General features: G+C 33.1%; 1 protein-coding gene across 1 annotated transcript in view; it reads left to right on the forward strand.

The window, feature by feature from the left end:
- Positions 1–237: 237 nt before the first annotated feature.
- The window catches only part of LOC140445270 (uncharacterized), a 125,169-nt gene continuing 108,478 nt past the window's right edge, over positions 238–16,928 (forward strand). The window contains exon 1 of the mRNA XM_072537195.1: positions 238–598. Within this exon, the coding sequence (XP_072393296.1) occupies positions 375–598 (224 nt within the window). The 5' untranslated portion in view covers positions 238–374. The remainder of the gene's footprint in view (positions 599–16,928) is intronic.

The following is a 16,928-nucleotide window of genomic DNA, read 5'->3' on the forward strand; positions in this document are numbered from 1 at the left end:
ATCATTATTTAACAGCCCAAAAAACTATCAAAATATTTAAATATTGAAACTCTCTTACGATGTGTCAAATCCAATTCCAAACTCAAAATCATTTAATTAAAAATCTCACTTCCTCTCAGCCAATGCGACTGCAAGGCGGACTTAACCCACTACCGTCAACCTCCATTGGTTGCACCACTCTCTTTCCCACCCTCACGTTCTCCAACTCGAACGACAGAGACAGAAGATCCTTAAGACGGTATCGGAGAATCTACGATCACAGCCTACTCGCTAACAGACTACTACAAGGATTTCAAAGCATTCTTTGATGTAAGTCATTCGCGGTAGGACAACGTCATTGTTCAGTTACTGAGTACTTTATTTATCTTTTCTAAATGATGTCTAGTTCGATTTCTCGGTCTACGTCAGTGAATATAGCTACGACGACGTCGACAGTCGGCATCGCGACGCCTTCGTTAGTGACAACGGCTGCTTCGCACATTTTGCAAAGTGTTGCTTCGAGCACAAATGGCAAAGAATTGGACAAAAGTGAAATTAACGATGCCGTTACCAAAGTGTTGCAAGGCTACGACTGGACCCTGGTGCCTATTGCTTCCAAGTATGTACAACTATTTCCCTATTTTTGAATATCTATTTGATAAAAAATAAGACTAGAATTTTAAATTCCTGTTGAAGCATTTTTTACATAATAAATAAGCATTTTTTCTTTTTTTATTATATTGAATATTATTTTAATATTGTATACAGTGCATTTATCTAGAATTTTGGTTTTTTACTTACTGAAATATATGTTTCTTGTATCTAGTCGTTTTATTTTGCATTTATAGTTGAACCATTTTAGTTGACAATCTTCATATCTTCAATACGAACATCTGAGGTCTTAATGTATACCTTATAATATTCCGTGTAGAATTTTTAGAGGTAATTTGGAATTTGAATTAGTGTTTTGTTTTGTCTTTTAACAAGCTTTCTGTCGTTTTTTAATGTAGGTATGCCTATGCTTCCTATTTCTTGCTTGTATACTTATACCAATGTTATTTCTCGGTTCCGTAGGAATTTAAGTATTCTTGCAATGCCTACCTTTACCTTCTCTACATTTTCTTTCGCTTAAACACCTCTTTAGTTATTTCGCATTGAACTGTCTTATTTCTATAGATTCCAGTACCGTACGTTGTGTATAGGTGTGCCCTAGACCAGGTACTGAAGATTGCTATGAAATTTTCGTATAGGTATTTATTGTATATACATTTATATTTCAGCATCTTTCCGTATTTCCAGTTTCGTCTTTATAATTTTCTTAATTTATTCCTTCAAGACCATCCTTGTTCATCGTCTTATTTTCAAGTACTTTTATTCTAATATACCTATTTTTGTAATTATTTTGGATGCCTATACCTGTTTCTAAGAATTGTCTATATTCAATTCTAGTCCTATGAGATTAGAATTGAAATTGAATATAGACAATTATTAGTCTAAAGTGTTATGATTGATCTGCCTGAAAAGCCACAACTTTAGTCTTATTTTTAGATTGTTTTACTATTTAATATATAACATTCTGCTTAATATGTCTGTATTACACTCGATTTGTAAATGTTTGATAGTGTTGTGTCTTTCGTTGTGTCCTTCAGCGTCATACCAACTTACATTTCTTTAGGGAGTTTTTCATGAACATACCACCTCCTTCCTTGACCATAATTTACAAAAGATATCTAAAAGTAAAGTACTTATAAATTCAATCTCATAACAGGTTTTCTTACTCTAGTGGAACGCCTTAAAACGGGTTCCTCAGTTTCAATTAGAGCTCCAGGTACAATATTGGAACTTTCCATATTATTTGAAATTTTCGATTCCTCGGTAGTCACTTCGGTAGGTGGTGGTGAGACACTGTGCTCTGGAATGGATGCCTCCCTTGCAACCAAATTGTAAGTAATGGTATCCGGAATGTAACATGTCTGATTCTTTTGAGATGGTATATATTCCCCAATTTGTCGTATTTGGTCTAGATGACGTTTCCAGGTTCTACCATCATCTACCCGAATTAAATAATGTAATAACCCTAATCTGAGTACAAATTGCCATTTAGAATGAAAATAATCTCTCACTCTTTCTTAGACTTTTGTCAGTATAGGTAACTCTATCACTACACGAAGGTTTAAGTAAATCTCATTTATTCCTTATTTGTCTTCCTAACCTAAGTTCAGAGGTACTTTTGCCTGTAACTGTATGTGAACTTCTGCAGTACTGCATAAGAAGCTTACATAATTCGAACTCCCTGTCATTTCCCTCACTTCTCATAGTCCTTAAACAATTTTTTAGTGTTTGGACATATCTCTCCCCCTGTCCATTGGTTACTGGATGGTAGGGTCCAGTAAAATTCCATTATCTTTCATGAAACTTACAAATGCATGAGAGTCGAATTGTCTAGGATTGTCAGTAACAAAAACTTTAGGAATACCAAAAGTTGCAAAAATTTTTCGGCAAATTTCAAAAGTAGTTTTTGTAGTAGTATTTTTTGTAAAATGAATTTCGGGCCATTTGCTGAAGGAATCTACTATTATAAAATAATACCCTCCATTAAAAGGTCCAGCGTAATCAGCATGCACTCTTTCAAAGCAAAATTTTGGTGGGTCCCATATATGAGAGTTATCTTTAGTTGGGTTGTTCTTGTGCTTGTATTCTAAACAATTTTTACAAAGTGACTCAATATCCTGGTCTATGTGAGGCCACCAGCAATAACTACGAGCTAAAGATTTCATTCTGGCAAAATGTGCAGTATATTATGTAATTCTGTCAAAATTTTATTTCTCAATTTAGTAGGTATAACTACTCTTTGTCCTCTCATAATAACGTTAGATTGTAATGAAAATTCACCTTGATTTATCTTGAACCTAAATCGTTTATTAACAGATTTTCCCGTTTTTAGCCCAAAAAGTGATTTTTGTAGAGTATGATCATTTTTTGTATGAAAATCTAGATCTCTAATGTTTGTAGGCAAATTTTCAATTTAATTTATGTTGAAAATATCTGGTTCATCATGTGTGAAATTTTGTTCTGGCTTTGTAGGTAGACGTGAAAGTGCATCAGCATTGAGATGAGAATCTGTATTTTTGTAACAAATATCATAATTCAAACCTTGTAAGAAGGCTTTTATCAGGTGCAAAGATTTGAACTAAAGGTTTATGGTCAGTGAGCAAAGTAAATTTTCTAGCACATAAAAAATTGTAAAATTTTTTTATTCCTAAGATTATGCTGTATGCTTCTTTGTTTATTTGTGAGTATTTTGCTGTGTAGCAGTAAGAGTTTGAGAAGCAAACTGTAAAGGTCTCTCTGTACCGTCTGAAAAAATATGTGAAAGTACTGCACCTACACCATAGGGTAATGCATCAGTTGCTAGGACCACTGGTAAGTTTGGGTCATAGTGACATAAAACATTTCTAGAACAAATGAGTTTTTTGCTTTGCCAAACGCAGTTTGACAAGTATTTACCATATACAATTGACATTGTGTTTAAATAAGTTATTTAATGGTTGTAATATTGTAGAAGTGTCTTTAAGAAAACGCCTGTAATAATTAATTAGACCACAGAAACTCCGAACTTGAGTTCTATTTGTGGGTATTAAAGTATTTGCAAGTGCAGTTACTTTATCTGCACTAGTAGACACCCCCGCTTTACTCATTTTATACTCACAATAGTCAATCTCGTCTTTGAAAAATTCACTTTTATCGAACTTTGTATGTAAATTATCTTCAGATAATTTCTTTAAAGCTTGTTCAAGTCTTTGTAAATGTAAGGTATTATTTGGAGCTGTAATTCTTAAAACATCCTGAAATATCAAAATGCCATCTATTCCTTGTAACATTTGCTCCATTAAATCAAAGGGTAGATAGAGTTTTTCATGAACATAACAGATAGCACAGTTCTTATGAAAGAAGACAGCTCTCCTTGCATCAGTTTTGTACAAGAATTGTACAAGAAAATAATACCACCCCAAATACATTAGGTACAACATAAAATTCAAATGATCATTACTCAATGGTATTTGTTTGCTTATTTCTCAATCCAAGAGTTCTTTTCCCCATTTCCTAGTCCATTTCCATGTCTAGAAGTGTTTTTTCTGTTTTGATGTTTAGTGGCCAAACTTCGGAACCATATGTAACAATACTTTGTATAACGATCTGGTATATCCTTTTGTTTTCTTTTGAGATATTTTTGTCCCACAGAACCTCCTTTATCATTTTTATGGCTTTTCTTCCTTAGACATTTCTGTCTTTTATTGCTTTATCCAGGGTCCCATTATCTGTTAGTTTCATGCCTAAGTATTTGTACGTTTCACCGAAGTAGATGGGTCCACAAAGAACTGTGAAGCTACAGAGAAAGATAGAGTGGTCACCTGCCAAATATTTTTCATGCTCGTTTCATGTTCATGCTAATCTTTTATTGCTAAGCTTTACATTCATTCGATAATCTTTTTCGCTTATTATCTTGACTTATAATAGTCTTCTGAGCATTCTTGTGTCAGAAAAATTGATCAAACTTCTTTACTTTAACCATCATTTAAATAATAGAGGTGACAGTACGCAGCTTTATCAGACTCTATGCATGATTAATATCTCTTCTGACAACTCTCTGCTTATTGTCACATTTGCTTTCTGATGTCACTAAAGATGCACTATTTTTTTATCTTTCATTAATCTAGAATTTGTTTTCTTAGTATTGTGATAACTTTGTCGTATTGGACGGTAACGAAAGGCTTTTCGAAATATATAAAATACCCAATCTACCAATAAACACTTTTCATGACTTCGTGTGTTACACACTAGTAACTGACTGCATCCACCTGCAGCCTAAACTAAGTTAGGGTAGCCAAATATGGTGAGAAAACTGAGCCGTGGTATTTACTTCATTTGTTTTGTTCTAGTTGAAGCTTCTTAGCACTTTTTTCTACTATTATAGGTACTCCAGTTGTCAGAGACAAAAATGCCACTAACCCTCTAAAACTCATACAAACAAGCTGAATTTTGCCGAGAATATTGATTTTGGGACCCCAAAAAAGATGCAAAAAAGTTTACCACTTTTACCCCCGAGCTTTCCCCTAAAACCCCCGTCGTAGGGAGGAATCTGTACGCCGCACAAAAAAATGTTTTAAATAAAAAATGTAGCTGAGATAATTTTAAACACAAATGATTATTGGAACTTTTTGTGTAGAATGAACCGTTCTCTCACAAACAGCGCTTGATGCCACCATTTTTATGATTCTCATGAGATCAATTCAATCTATTCCTTTCATTGACTGGTCGATATGAGGTTTCGATTACTAGAGCCTAACCATTAAAACTATAGCATGAAATTTGAGTTTTGGCAACAATTGTGAGGCCTAAAAACGCTGGATTCATAAACTTTCACATAACAAACGGTCTAAAACGTTTAAAACTTTTTTTTTTAATTACACTAAAACGTTTTTCCAATAAAACAAACTTCTGCTACATTAAAATTAAAACATTAAATTCTGCGTTTTTATTCATATTTCAAATACCTCATATTTGTTGAAATACCTCATATTTGTCAAATCAATGAAACATGTATACACATCGCAGTTGATATCCCTGGCTCTCTGTATTAGAACTTGCAAACTAAAAAGTGCTTCCCTCGTTCAAAGTCCTGGTCTGAATCCAAATTGATCTTCACTCAGGTGTTTTGCTAATTTGGTGTATATGCGCAAGTGAATGATAGTAAGGACACAGAATAAAAAACAATCAGAATGCTCACTCTTAGATGCCGCCTTTGAAGTTTGTCAGCACGCGAACGCCATGTTTTAGACGGAAACATAGACTCGAATTGAGAAATTTGTGACAAGCTACGACAGAACTGTAATTTAAATTTTTAGAGATTCATAATTTAGTAAATTTGGAATAATTTAATCTATTCTTCAACTAAAAGTACGAATAAAATAGTGCATATTATGTCTGTAGTTGCTGTAAATAAATTAAACCGGGTTAATTTGTCTATGCACACCAGATAAAATATCACTGAACAGCACTGGTTCCGACTAAAACATGGCTGATTCCGTCTGCGCGAATGAGATGCACGTACTTATTTTTTCAATCAGAGTGGGCATTCTGATTGTTTATTATTCTGTGGTAAGGAGTACTTTAAGTACATCACTCATCAAAGCCATTAATCTATGTTCCTCACATTTTCCAGCGTTGGCTTTTTTAGGAAGTGGAATGAATATTAATAGTAGCCAGTCTTTTGGAAAGTAACCAGTCTCGGTGTGCCTCTAATAGCTTTAAAATTTCACCATGCACCTCATCTGGTCATTTCTCATCTTTAATCCGCTTAATGGCCATAGTAACTTCTTCGTTTGTTATTTCTGGGCCGTACGGATTGTTTATATAAAATCTATAGATAAGATACAGAATATATATATATATATATATATATATATATATATATATATATATATATATATATATATAATTAAAACTGGATCAAGGATATCTGAAGGATTTAAGGTTACGAAAGGACTAAAGCAGGGTTGCTGTATTTCGCCTACCCTTTTCAAAATTTATCTGGAACAAGTACTCAAGCTGTGGAAAAGAAAATGTAATGGCATGGGAATCCCTCACAACGACGAGACTGAAGTTTGGCCAATGAAACAAAGAACAGAGAAACTTACTAGCAACAGAAATGGACTTCTGGAGAAGAGTAGCAGGCAAATCAAGAGGAGGTCGGATACCAAATGAGAGAATACGGGAAATGATGGGAGTCAAGCATACAATAGTTGATGACATAAAAACAAAACAGTTAATATGGTACGGCCATGTACAGAGAATGCCAGATGACAGGATTCCGAAACAGATTTTGACGTGGATACCACAAGGAAGAAGAAAAAGAGGAAGGCCGAGAAGAAGCTGGAGAGAGGGAATTGAAAAAGAACTAGAGGAAAGAGAAATCCCTCCAGGCCTATGGTTAAATAGAGAAGAATGGCGGTTAGGAGTCGGAAGGCGCCGGAGAATGCTGTGAACCGATAGTAGTAGTAGTAGTAGTACTAGTAGTATATATATATATATATATATATATATATATATATATATATATTTGTAGACTTTATATGGACCTTTATCGTGCCAACCTGACTTTATTTTCTAGAGTTCTTGTGTTTCAGTAGCTTCTGTTAGCGCCTCTCTAATATAATTATACACTTTCTTAAACAGTTCTGAACATCTTCGATATCATTCATTCGGTCTTCTAGTTTTACTTCGAGCGCATCACCAAGCTTCTTGGCCTTTTCTGACTTTGTTTATTTAATATTTATTTAATGTTTCAATATTTATGTACTTGAAGGCTTTTCTTCTTTACCTCCCTTTTAGTCCTTTTATTAGGGATTTTTTTCTAGGTCTGGTATCATTGCATTCTTCTTAATTGCTGTTATTAGTAGTATATAATCAGCAAACATAGGTTTTAAATATTTTTCAGTGACTTCTCTATGGACCAGTCCATGGACTTAATATCTATCAACGTTCTGGTTACTGAATTCTTTGAATGATCAACTTTATAATATTAATTTTTTACTTATTAATTATTACAAATTAGGTTTGATGTTGTTCTTTTAAAATTATATTCAGCAAAATACATACATTCGATAGCTCTCATGCTATTGCCATTCGATAGCTCATGATAAGGGCAGTCGATTGACCATTATCTAATCATTGCAAATGACTAATTTTATCATTCAGTCGGAATCTATAGAAGAGTTCGTTATTGAAATCAAACTCTTATTACATTATTTTGCACCATTATATCTGAACCATTAGTTCGTTAAATAATCTTTATTTTAGTGATAGCTTTATTGGCCGTCTACGGGCGATATGTCTGTGAAGTTATAACTAAACTAATTGAAATGAATTTATTAAATAGAATTTATACTTGTATACCTCGTATACTATTATTCATTTATTACTTATTTTAAAGTTCAAAAGTCTTTTATGGTCTTCTTCCATTAGTGCCTATTCGTTTTGGATATTGACGATCATTACAACAATTTTTATATTTAATTCAAGTACGGAGATTTTTCAGCCACGAAATTGTTCGTCCTTCGGGCCCTCTTTACCCATCCAATTTTCCCTTGTAGTGTCCATAATATATGTCCATAGTGTCCATAATATCTAATAACATGTACTTGAAGGTACTTCTGAGTTTATTTTAAATTTTTTCATATATTTTTACCACTTCTTTCAATTTTATTCCGTTTAATGCTTGTCTTTCCAAATATTGATGTTCATTATATGCATATCTTCGTGTATGTGTTGTTGTGTATGTGTCTTCTCTAACCATTATTTTAGAGGTCTGGTTTAAATCAGAGAATAATTAATAATGTCTTTTAAATACCTCATTAGTATTTTGCACATTTCCAATGAGACTCATTATATACATTGTTAAGTTGGCTCAAGAAGCTGACTGTAAATGATATATCTGGTCTGGTTAAAACACATAAATACATCAAACTACCAATTAGCCTTTGATAAGGAAATTTATCTCTAATACAATTGTTAATATCATCAATTGTTAAAAGATAACTTTGGTTCAATTGAAGTTATAACTCCTTTGGCATCACTCATATTAAATCTCTTTAACAAATGAATAATATAGTTTTTCTGATTTAAAGCAATATAACCTTTATTTGGATCAAAATATATTTGCATACCTAAACATTTTTTAATTCTACCCAAATCTTTAATAACAAATTTACTTTTTAGCTCATTTTTTAGTCTACTTTGACTTTCATCATTTGAAAATACAAAAAAAAACATCTATATATGCTGCTACGACCGTCATTTTATTTACGACCTCTTTTTATATTGATACAAGATTCATGTTTTGATTTCTTATAATTAATATTTTCCAATACGTTATTCTTTACTTCATAATTCCAGGCTCTAGAAAACTGTTTAAGTCCATAAATAGCTTTATTTAATTTTAAACATTTGTTACCTGCTAAACCAAAACTCTCTGGTATTATAATTGCATGTATATTTTCACTTTTAAATTACCATTAAGAAATGCTGTTTTAACATCTAAATCAGGGTTTCCCAAACTTATTCGTACTGTGACGCCCTTGGGACTTTGGTATTTTTTTACGACGCCCCCTCAACCCAACCCTCAATAATATAACAAAAACACTATTTGAACATTTATATTTTTTATTAAAAGTTAAGAACGAAATCAAAACATAGGCACAAAAATGAAAAGGGATATTTATTTATGTTACTGGTTGGTTAATGTGAGGGATGTGCTTGCTTTTTTGAGCACAGCTTATGAAACCGGGGCTCCAGTTTAGAAATTGCCACTCTCATCCCTTTTCAAGTTTATGTTTAACCTGTACTTGTTTTTAATTACTGCAATTGCAGAAAAGCCCGTTTCGTACAAGTGCAAATGGTAATAAAACCTTTAATGCAGCAGTGCTGATGGCATGATATTCATGAGAAAGTGAGCTCCAAAATGAAAACAGCTTTGCAAAATCACAGAACAATTCTGTCAGTTGTTCTTCTTCCTCTGTTGAAAGTGTCGTTGGTGTGGATGACAGGAAAGGGTTTCTGACCCAGTCATATTGCTCCATATCTTCGGGAAAATATTTCTCAAAGTGTTCGCTCGGTGATAACATGTGTTGCGTTAACATATTTTTTAAAGAGGGATCAAGGATTTCCATTGATTTTTCTTGTAGAATACCTTGTAAAGCAGCGAAACAGTTAATTTCTTGATCTTCTTATTTTCTCTTCTATAAGAGCAACTTCTTCTGAAACCCAGTAATTTTATCTGTCAATTGCAGGATATAAGTATTGTTTACATGCAAAGACTTATTAAGATCATTAAATTTCTTAAATATGTCACAGAGGTATGCTAATTTTATTATAATCTCTGAATTAATAAAGTTTTGCGCATCATCATGTGATTCTGTATGTAGATACATGTGAAATCCGTTTCTTAATTCGTATACACGTGCGAGTACGTTGCGTTTGGACAGCCAACGAGAGTTGCAAATAATAAAATAAAGAGGTATCTTCGGCCCTCATTTCTTCACAAACTTTATGGAAAAGTCTTAATTTCACGGAGCGTGATTTAGTGTAGTTCACCACTTTAATAATGCTATACATCACAACACTTAATTCAGGTGTAACGTTATTTGCTGCTTAGGCTTCTCTATGTATGACGCAATGTGTCCATTTTACAATTGAAGTCTTGGTTTTGATTTTCTATTCTTTTGAATATAAGTATTCATTGTTGATAGCAAAAAATCTCCGCGCGTAATAAAACAAAAAAAAGCTTGGCTAAGTGACATAAAACGCGGGACAGTAAGGAACACGGGTGAAGGGGAGCCAAACGGATTACTTTCGAATTGAACAATTTTTAAAATAATTTTGGATAATTCAAAGGTCTATCGACTTTATGTTATATTTTTTATTTAATTTATTTATTAATACATAGATTTTATACTCATTTAAAGTCAAATAAATATATTTTCTGTATTCAAAGTCCGCGCTGACACGCGACGCCCCTGGAACAACGCAGCGACGCCCCAGGGCGTCGCGATGCACAGTTTGGGAAGCTCTGATCTAAATGAGTAATATTCCAACCTAATTTTATAGAACATGAAAAAGCAACCTTAAAGAAGAATGTCTTATTACTGGCGCCAAAGTTTCTGTAGAGTATATTATTCCCTTTGATTCAAACCCCTAGCTATTAGTCTTGTACGATATGTAAGTTTATTTTCGCTATTACACTTTAACTTAAACACCCACTTATTATCAATTACACTAGCATTTTCTGGCACATCTACCACATCCTTTTCAACCACATTTTCCGCATTTTCAACTTCGGAAATTTATTTTTATAGTGACTGGTTTGTTTACAATAATAACATCTGATTTTCGACAGATCTCTGTCTCTCTTGTTATTTATACCATCATCACTTCTATGATTTTTAAATCGTCTGTTGTGATTGATTATGTTACTAAAACCACTTGCAAACGCATTACGAGTGTTACCAACACCACTTTCCATGTCCAACAGTTTTATTTTGATCGAATCGGTAGAAATAACAATTTTCAAATGTTAGATCGCAATTATCATTGGTGAAAAACGATCAGGTGATACCGCCAAAAGTAGCGAACCTATCCACTCCTCGTCAATTTTAAAACCAGTTCCACTCAATTTTTGTCCTATTTTAACTATTTGGTTCACATAACTTGCCATTGAACTGCAGTCTGTCTTCTCAATAAACTGATTTTTATCACGTACCCTGTCATCAAATAACTTTGTTAAAGCGTCCCAAATTTCTTTCGCGGATTTTGCTTGCCTTATATGTATATATAACAGTGGATCAAGCAAAAGGACTAACTTGGCTTTAGATTTTTCTTGTCTGTCTCCTTCGGTTTTAGTTCCTCCTAAACATGTTGACAAACTTTCTAGAACAACATAATTTTGCACTGCGAAAACCCAATTATAGTAATTTTCGCGGCCTAACAATTTTGGCACCATAGACATGTAATTCACTACCTTAACACTTACTACAGGTTTACACTTAACACTTAGTCTATATAGGAACCTACAACGTTTATCTATTTACCTACGGGAAAAATGTTCTGAGCCACCATAACCTGTTAAAACTTACGAACCAGTTAGACTAACTTTATTTTGTTCTAAAGTGAATACAATTTACATTGTACCAACCTTAACTTCCTGTAAATGACATATGGCGCTAATATTTAAATTTTATTTAGTTGATATCAATATTTTAACAATTGTAACAAGCGATAATTCAAGAGAGCCAAGAGAGCCCTTCAAACAGATAGAGAACTATGGTTTACAAGACGTCAGGCTGATAGGATCATCAATCAGAATAAATGAGAGAGAAGTCGAAACCGTATGCAGACATCTAAAGAATGGCAAATCACCTGGCCCAGGAAATGTAGTTCCGGAACTTATTAAACATGAACCCAAAATACTATGCAACGACTACGACAACTTTTCCAGCAATGCATAAATAAACATGAAATACCTGAGGAATGGAAAGAATCGCATATGAGCACCATCCATAAAAAGAGAGATAAATCGAAACCTGAAAACTATAGAGGAATTGCAGTTACTAGTAGTATTAGCAGAATATATGGGAAAATAATAAAAAATCGAATAGAAGAAGAATACCAAGATATGGAAGCCGAAGAACAGGCTGGTTTTCGTGCAGGTCGATCTACAATAGACCATGTCTTCTCTATTACCCAGATAATTGAAAAGAAAGTTGCTCGTGGCCAAGAAGTCCATCTGACGTTCGTATCCCGCTTGATAAATTATGGGAGGCACTGGGGAAAACAAATATAAATATAGAATTGATTGAAGCAGTAAAAACGTTGTACTACTAACAAACAACAAGAATTAAAACAGCAAATCTGATAACACCGGGATTCAAAGTGACTAAAGGACTAAGACAAGGATGCTGTATATCCCCAACATTATTTAAAATATACCTCGAAGCAGCACTCAACAAATGGAAGAAAAAATGTACGAATATGGGCATACCACTAACAGACTTAACTTTGTACACTCTGTGCTTTGCGGATGACCAGGTCATCATCGCACAGGACTCTGAAGACCTTAGTTACATAATGCGAAAACTATTAGAAGAGTTTACAGAGTGGGGTTTGGAAGTGAATATGGAAAAAACTGAGTACATGAGTATCGGAGGAGATCAACATAACCTTCTCGTAGAGGAAAATCAAGAGATTAAACTATGTGATGACTACAAATACCTAGGAGTAAATATCACTCAGGATGGAAAATTGGATGCAGCCATTAAGGAACGAAATACACAGGGAAGGAAAGGCATAGCCTTACTAAACAGCGTACTGTGGGATAAAAACATCTCTAAAGAAAATAAAAGAAGAATATACAACACCATAAAGTATCACAACATATGGATGATAAGTGTGGCCCCTAAAAGACAGAACAGAGAAAATGCTCAGAGCAACAGATGTATATATATATATATATATATATATATATATATATATATATATATATATATATATCAAGCGATAATTTTGTCCAGAAGTTTATATAATGTATTTTGAGAATCCTGTTTTGATTATTTTGGTTAATATTTCAGTTATATTTTTAGACGGTGTATACTATTATCCAAAATAACCCTATCGTCGACATATCTAATATGTAAAATCTTGCGTATGAATGTAAACAAACTTATCAGAGAGCCCCTGTACGCAAGACAAATTGTCATACTTTAATTTAATGAGTTGTTAATTTTAAAACAAAAAATGCCGATTGCACTTAACTAAATATGAATTTTTCCGTACAATAATGAACACGTTTTATAATTATACCATTTTAACCATCTCGTGCACCATCTGAAAATTTTACGAATCATGTTCCATCTGTTTCCTTGATAACACTTCCAGGCTGTTGCTAAATTCAGCACTACATTTTTTAATGTAGAAAAGCACTGGCTTCGATAAAGTAATTATTGTTTTTTAACGTCGTGGAAAAAATGTTGTAACAGCTTATATCGCGTTTAAAAAGTTTATGAATCATGTTGATATATTTAGACGTAAAAACATTTTTCAAAATCTATATTTGTTTTGTTACTTTTAATGTTTAACACATTGTTCGACATATTATGTAACATATTAATTTTATATTTCGATTTAGCTATCATTTTATACTGTACAGCAGTGTAAAATTGGGGCAGCATATTTTTGAAGTTCTCCAGTCACTCGGGCTATTCACCTTTCAATTTTTTTGGACTAAACCGATTCACTTGAATTTTGGTGAGTTGATGAGAAAGTGCTCAAATAACTAAAGTTATACGACGCCGATGTGTGCTTCTGCCTCAGGGGTCTTTACGGGAATCGATAAAGGATTAAAATCTAAGCAACTTTTGTTGTATAGAGTTTTTTCAGAAAGTCAATCAGTGGCGGCTCGTGACCTCAGTATGCGGGTAGGCGACAGGCGACACATATACTTATAAAGAAGTTTAACATTGATCAATCAATTTATTTTTGTAATCATATGACTCAAGAACGTTTGTAATTAAACTATATAGAGCATCTGCAGATCAATTTTGAAAAAAAAAATCATTTTTTATGTACTTAATCAGCAAGACAATCTATTAAATCGTTTTGTATTGTTTTTGACAAACCCGTGAACACCTCTTCTATTTTTTAATATGACTCTGGATTTCCTGATTGTCTTTAACTGCAAAATTAAAAATTTCTTCAAAATTACCCATATTTGAATATAATATAATCGTAACATCAATTAAAATATGAAAGTAAAATTCTATTTTTTCTAACTTCTTCATTATATAACTTATTGGATTAAGTAATATGTCCCGCTAAAGCACTGACAATAGTTTGCGTATTTTTTTCTAACCTTCTCAAATCTAAACAATTGTTTAAATAATGTTCTTTCGAAGATTTTTTTTTTTTTTTTGACACTGATAAATTTTTCAAATCTGTGAAAAAGTGAATTTTTAAAATTACTACCGCATAACCATTTATGGTTTTCAAAATCAAAATGGTCGATTATCCTTATTATCTATTTGTAAATTTAGCAAACGAAGGCCCATTACAATAATTTTTATTCTTTCTTGATTTTGGCGCCTTGAAAAAAGCGTTTTAATCAAACTGCAGATTAATCGTTTAAAATAATCATAGCTCGCCGGAAGCGACCGAATTCATCGTCTATGAAAACCATAAAATCACTGACTAGCCCTGAAGCCGTGTTGCTCCTGGGTAAGCGTAAGACAGAGAGACGGATAGACGTTTTCTTCTCTTTTAAGGCAAAATTTTGAAGCGCCTCTCAACTACTACAAGAAGCGCAAAAAAATTACTTTCATTTTAAATAGGTATTTTGTCAAAATTTATAAATCACAATTTTGAAATAAGTAATGTATAATAATAAATAATTTATTATTGTACATTTGAAGAGGTTAGGCGGCGCCTACCTTACCTACCCCGTCGAGCCGCCCCTGAAGACAATTCTGTTGAGCTATTTATGGTTGAAAACAGCAAATTTTCATTCAAAAAAGGCACGTTTTTTAATGATTTTTCATGAATAACTCAAAAGATATGCCTTTGATCTAAAAAGTGTGAAAATAAAAATGAAGCTTATAAAAGAAGAATGAAATTAATTTTTTAGAAAATATTCTAAATAAAATGCAAAGTGAGTCTTCGAATATTTTAGGGAAAAAAGGGCAGTATAATTAACCTAATATCCACCAGAATCAAAATTATTCCTTATCTAATTACTATTTAAATGGGAATAAGCCACAATTAAAGGTTAAAGTACGTTTATTGACGTTTCAATTTCCACTTCGGAAATCGTTCTCAAAATACAAACATTAGTTTTTTTGATGTTCTCCACCTTGCATGTCGTATATCTGTACTTCTAGCTCTGTCCCATAGTGTCTTACCATCAATTTTTCTAAGTGTTTTCATCTCTGCTGTTTCTAACATCCTTTTTGTTCTCTCTGTGTCAGGTCTTGTTTCTGCAGCGTATGTCATTAATGGTCTGATGACTGTTTTGTAAATTCTGCCTTTCGTTTCTTTCCCGATATTTTTATTTCTCCATATTGTTTCGTTTAGGCAGCCTGCGGCTCTGTTTGCTCTATTCACTTGATCTTCCACTTCGGTTTCGAGCTTTCCGTAGCTAGATAATGTGATGCCTAGATATTTAAACTCCATCACTTGTTGTATTATCTGACCTTCAAGCTCCAATTTACATCTTAGTAAATTTGCTGAAGTAACCATGCATTTTGTCTTTGTTGGGGAAATTAACAGTTAAATTTTCTGGTGGTTATATTAAATTGGTGCGGCATACGTTGTAAATCATCTTCACTTTGAGAGAGTAGTATTTCGTCGTCTGCATAGCAGATTATTTTAAGTTGTTTTTTTTTTAACAACTTAATAAATATAATATATACGTAAAATATAACATAGTACAAAAATAAAACTTCTGTATCGTAAAAAACAATGGAGATATCACCGATTAAAATGTATGTCTTGATGTGAACACCCCCTGTTTCGGGTGTTCCAACCTTAATTTTTTAAAACTAAAGGGTAGTTTCGCTTTCTAATGAACCTAGTCTTATAGCCTTTGAAATTACCTTTTAAATGACTATGTATACACGTATCAAAGCTTAAAAATTAACTGACTTATTGAAGAAAAACCAATAATATTTTTGAACGTGAGAAATATACGTATTTTGAAGCTCTCACATATCTAAAGTACTCATAATCGTTTTGTATATGAATATTCCGGCATCAGCAACGACATTTTTATTTCTAAACATGATATGAGCCGTTTACCGTGCTTCGGAGCTCCGATCAAATCCATTCAGTCCGACAGAATTGGGAGGTAAGGTCCTCTTTTCTGCCCGAGTTACTGGACTAAAGTCGGCTTGATCTGTTATGATTATGGCACCATCTGCATAACCAGGAAACTGTGAGTTTGTTCTCACTCTTTTCGGTTTGAACTTTCTTTATGATTTTATCGAAAAACATATTAAAATTGCAATGTTAACTTTTATAACAATGAGGAAATTGTTTCGTAATCGTGATATCCTCCTACGAATAAGAATGTTAACATCCTATGCCTTTAGTGTTTTACTTTATGGTCTAAAAGTATAGCTTCTATCTATGTATGGATAGAAGTAGAAAGAATATATTATATAATATATCATCATCATCAACAGCTGATCCATCCTTCGTATTTCGAAACGTAAGCCTCCCTTAGGTGTGCCCATTCATTTCTGTTTGTTGTTTTTTGTATCCATTCGTAACCAGCGATTCGCTTGATGTCATCAGTCCGTCTGGTTTGAGATCTGCCTCTACTTCTCTTGTTTGCTCTTGGTCGTCAT

The sequence above is a fragment of the Diabrotica undecimpunctata genome, chromosome 7 (genome assembly GCF_040954645.1).
Source record: "Diabrotica undecimpunctata isolate CICGRU chromosome 7, icDiaUnde3, whole genome shotgun sequence".
NCBI lineage: Eukaryota > Metazoa > Arthropoda > Insecta > Coleoptera > Chrysomelidae > Diabrotica > Diabrotica undecimpunctata.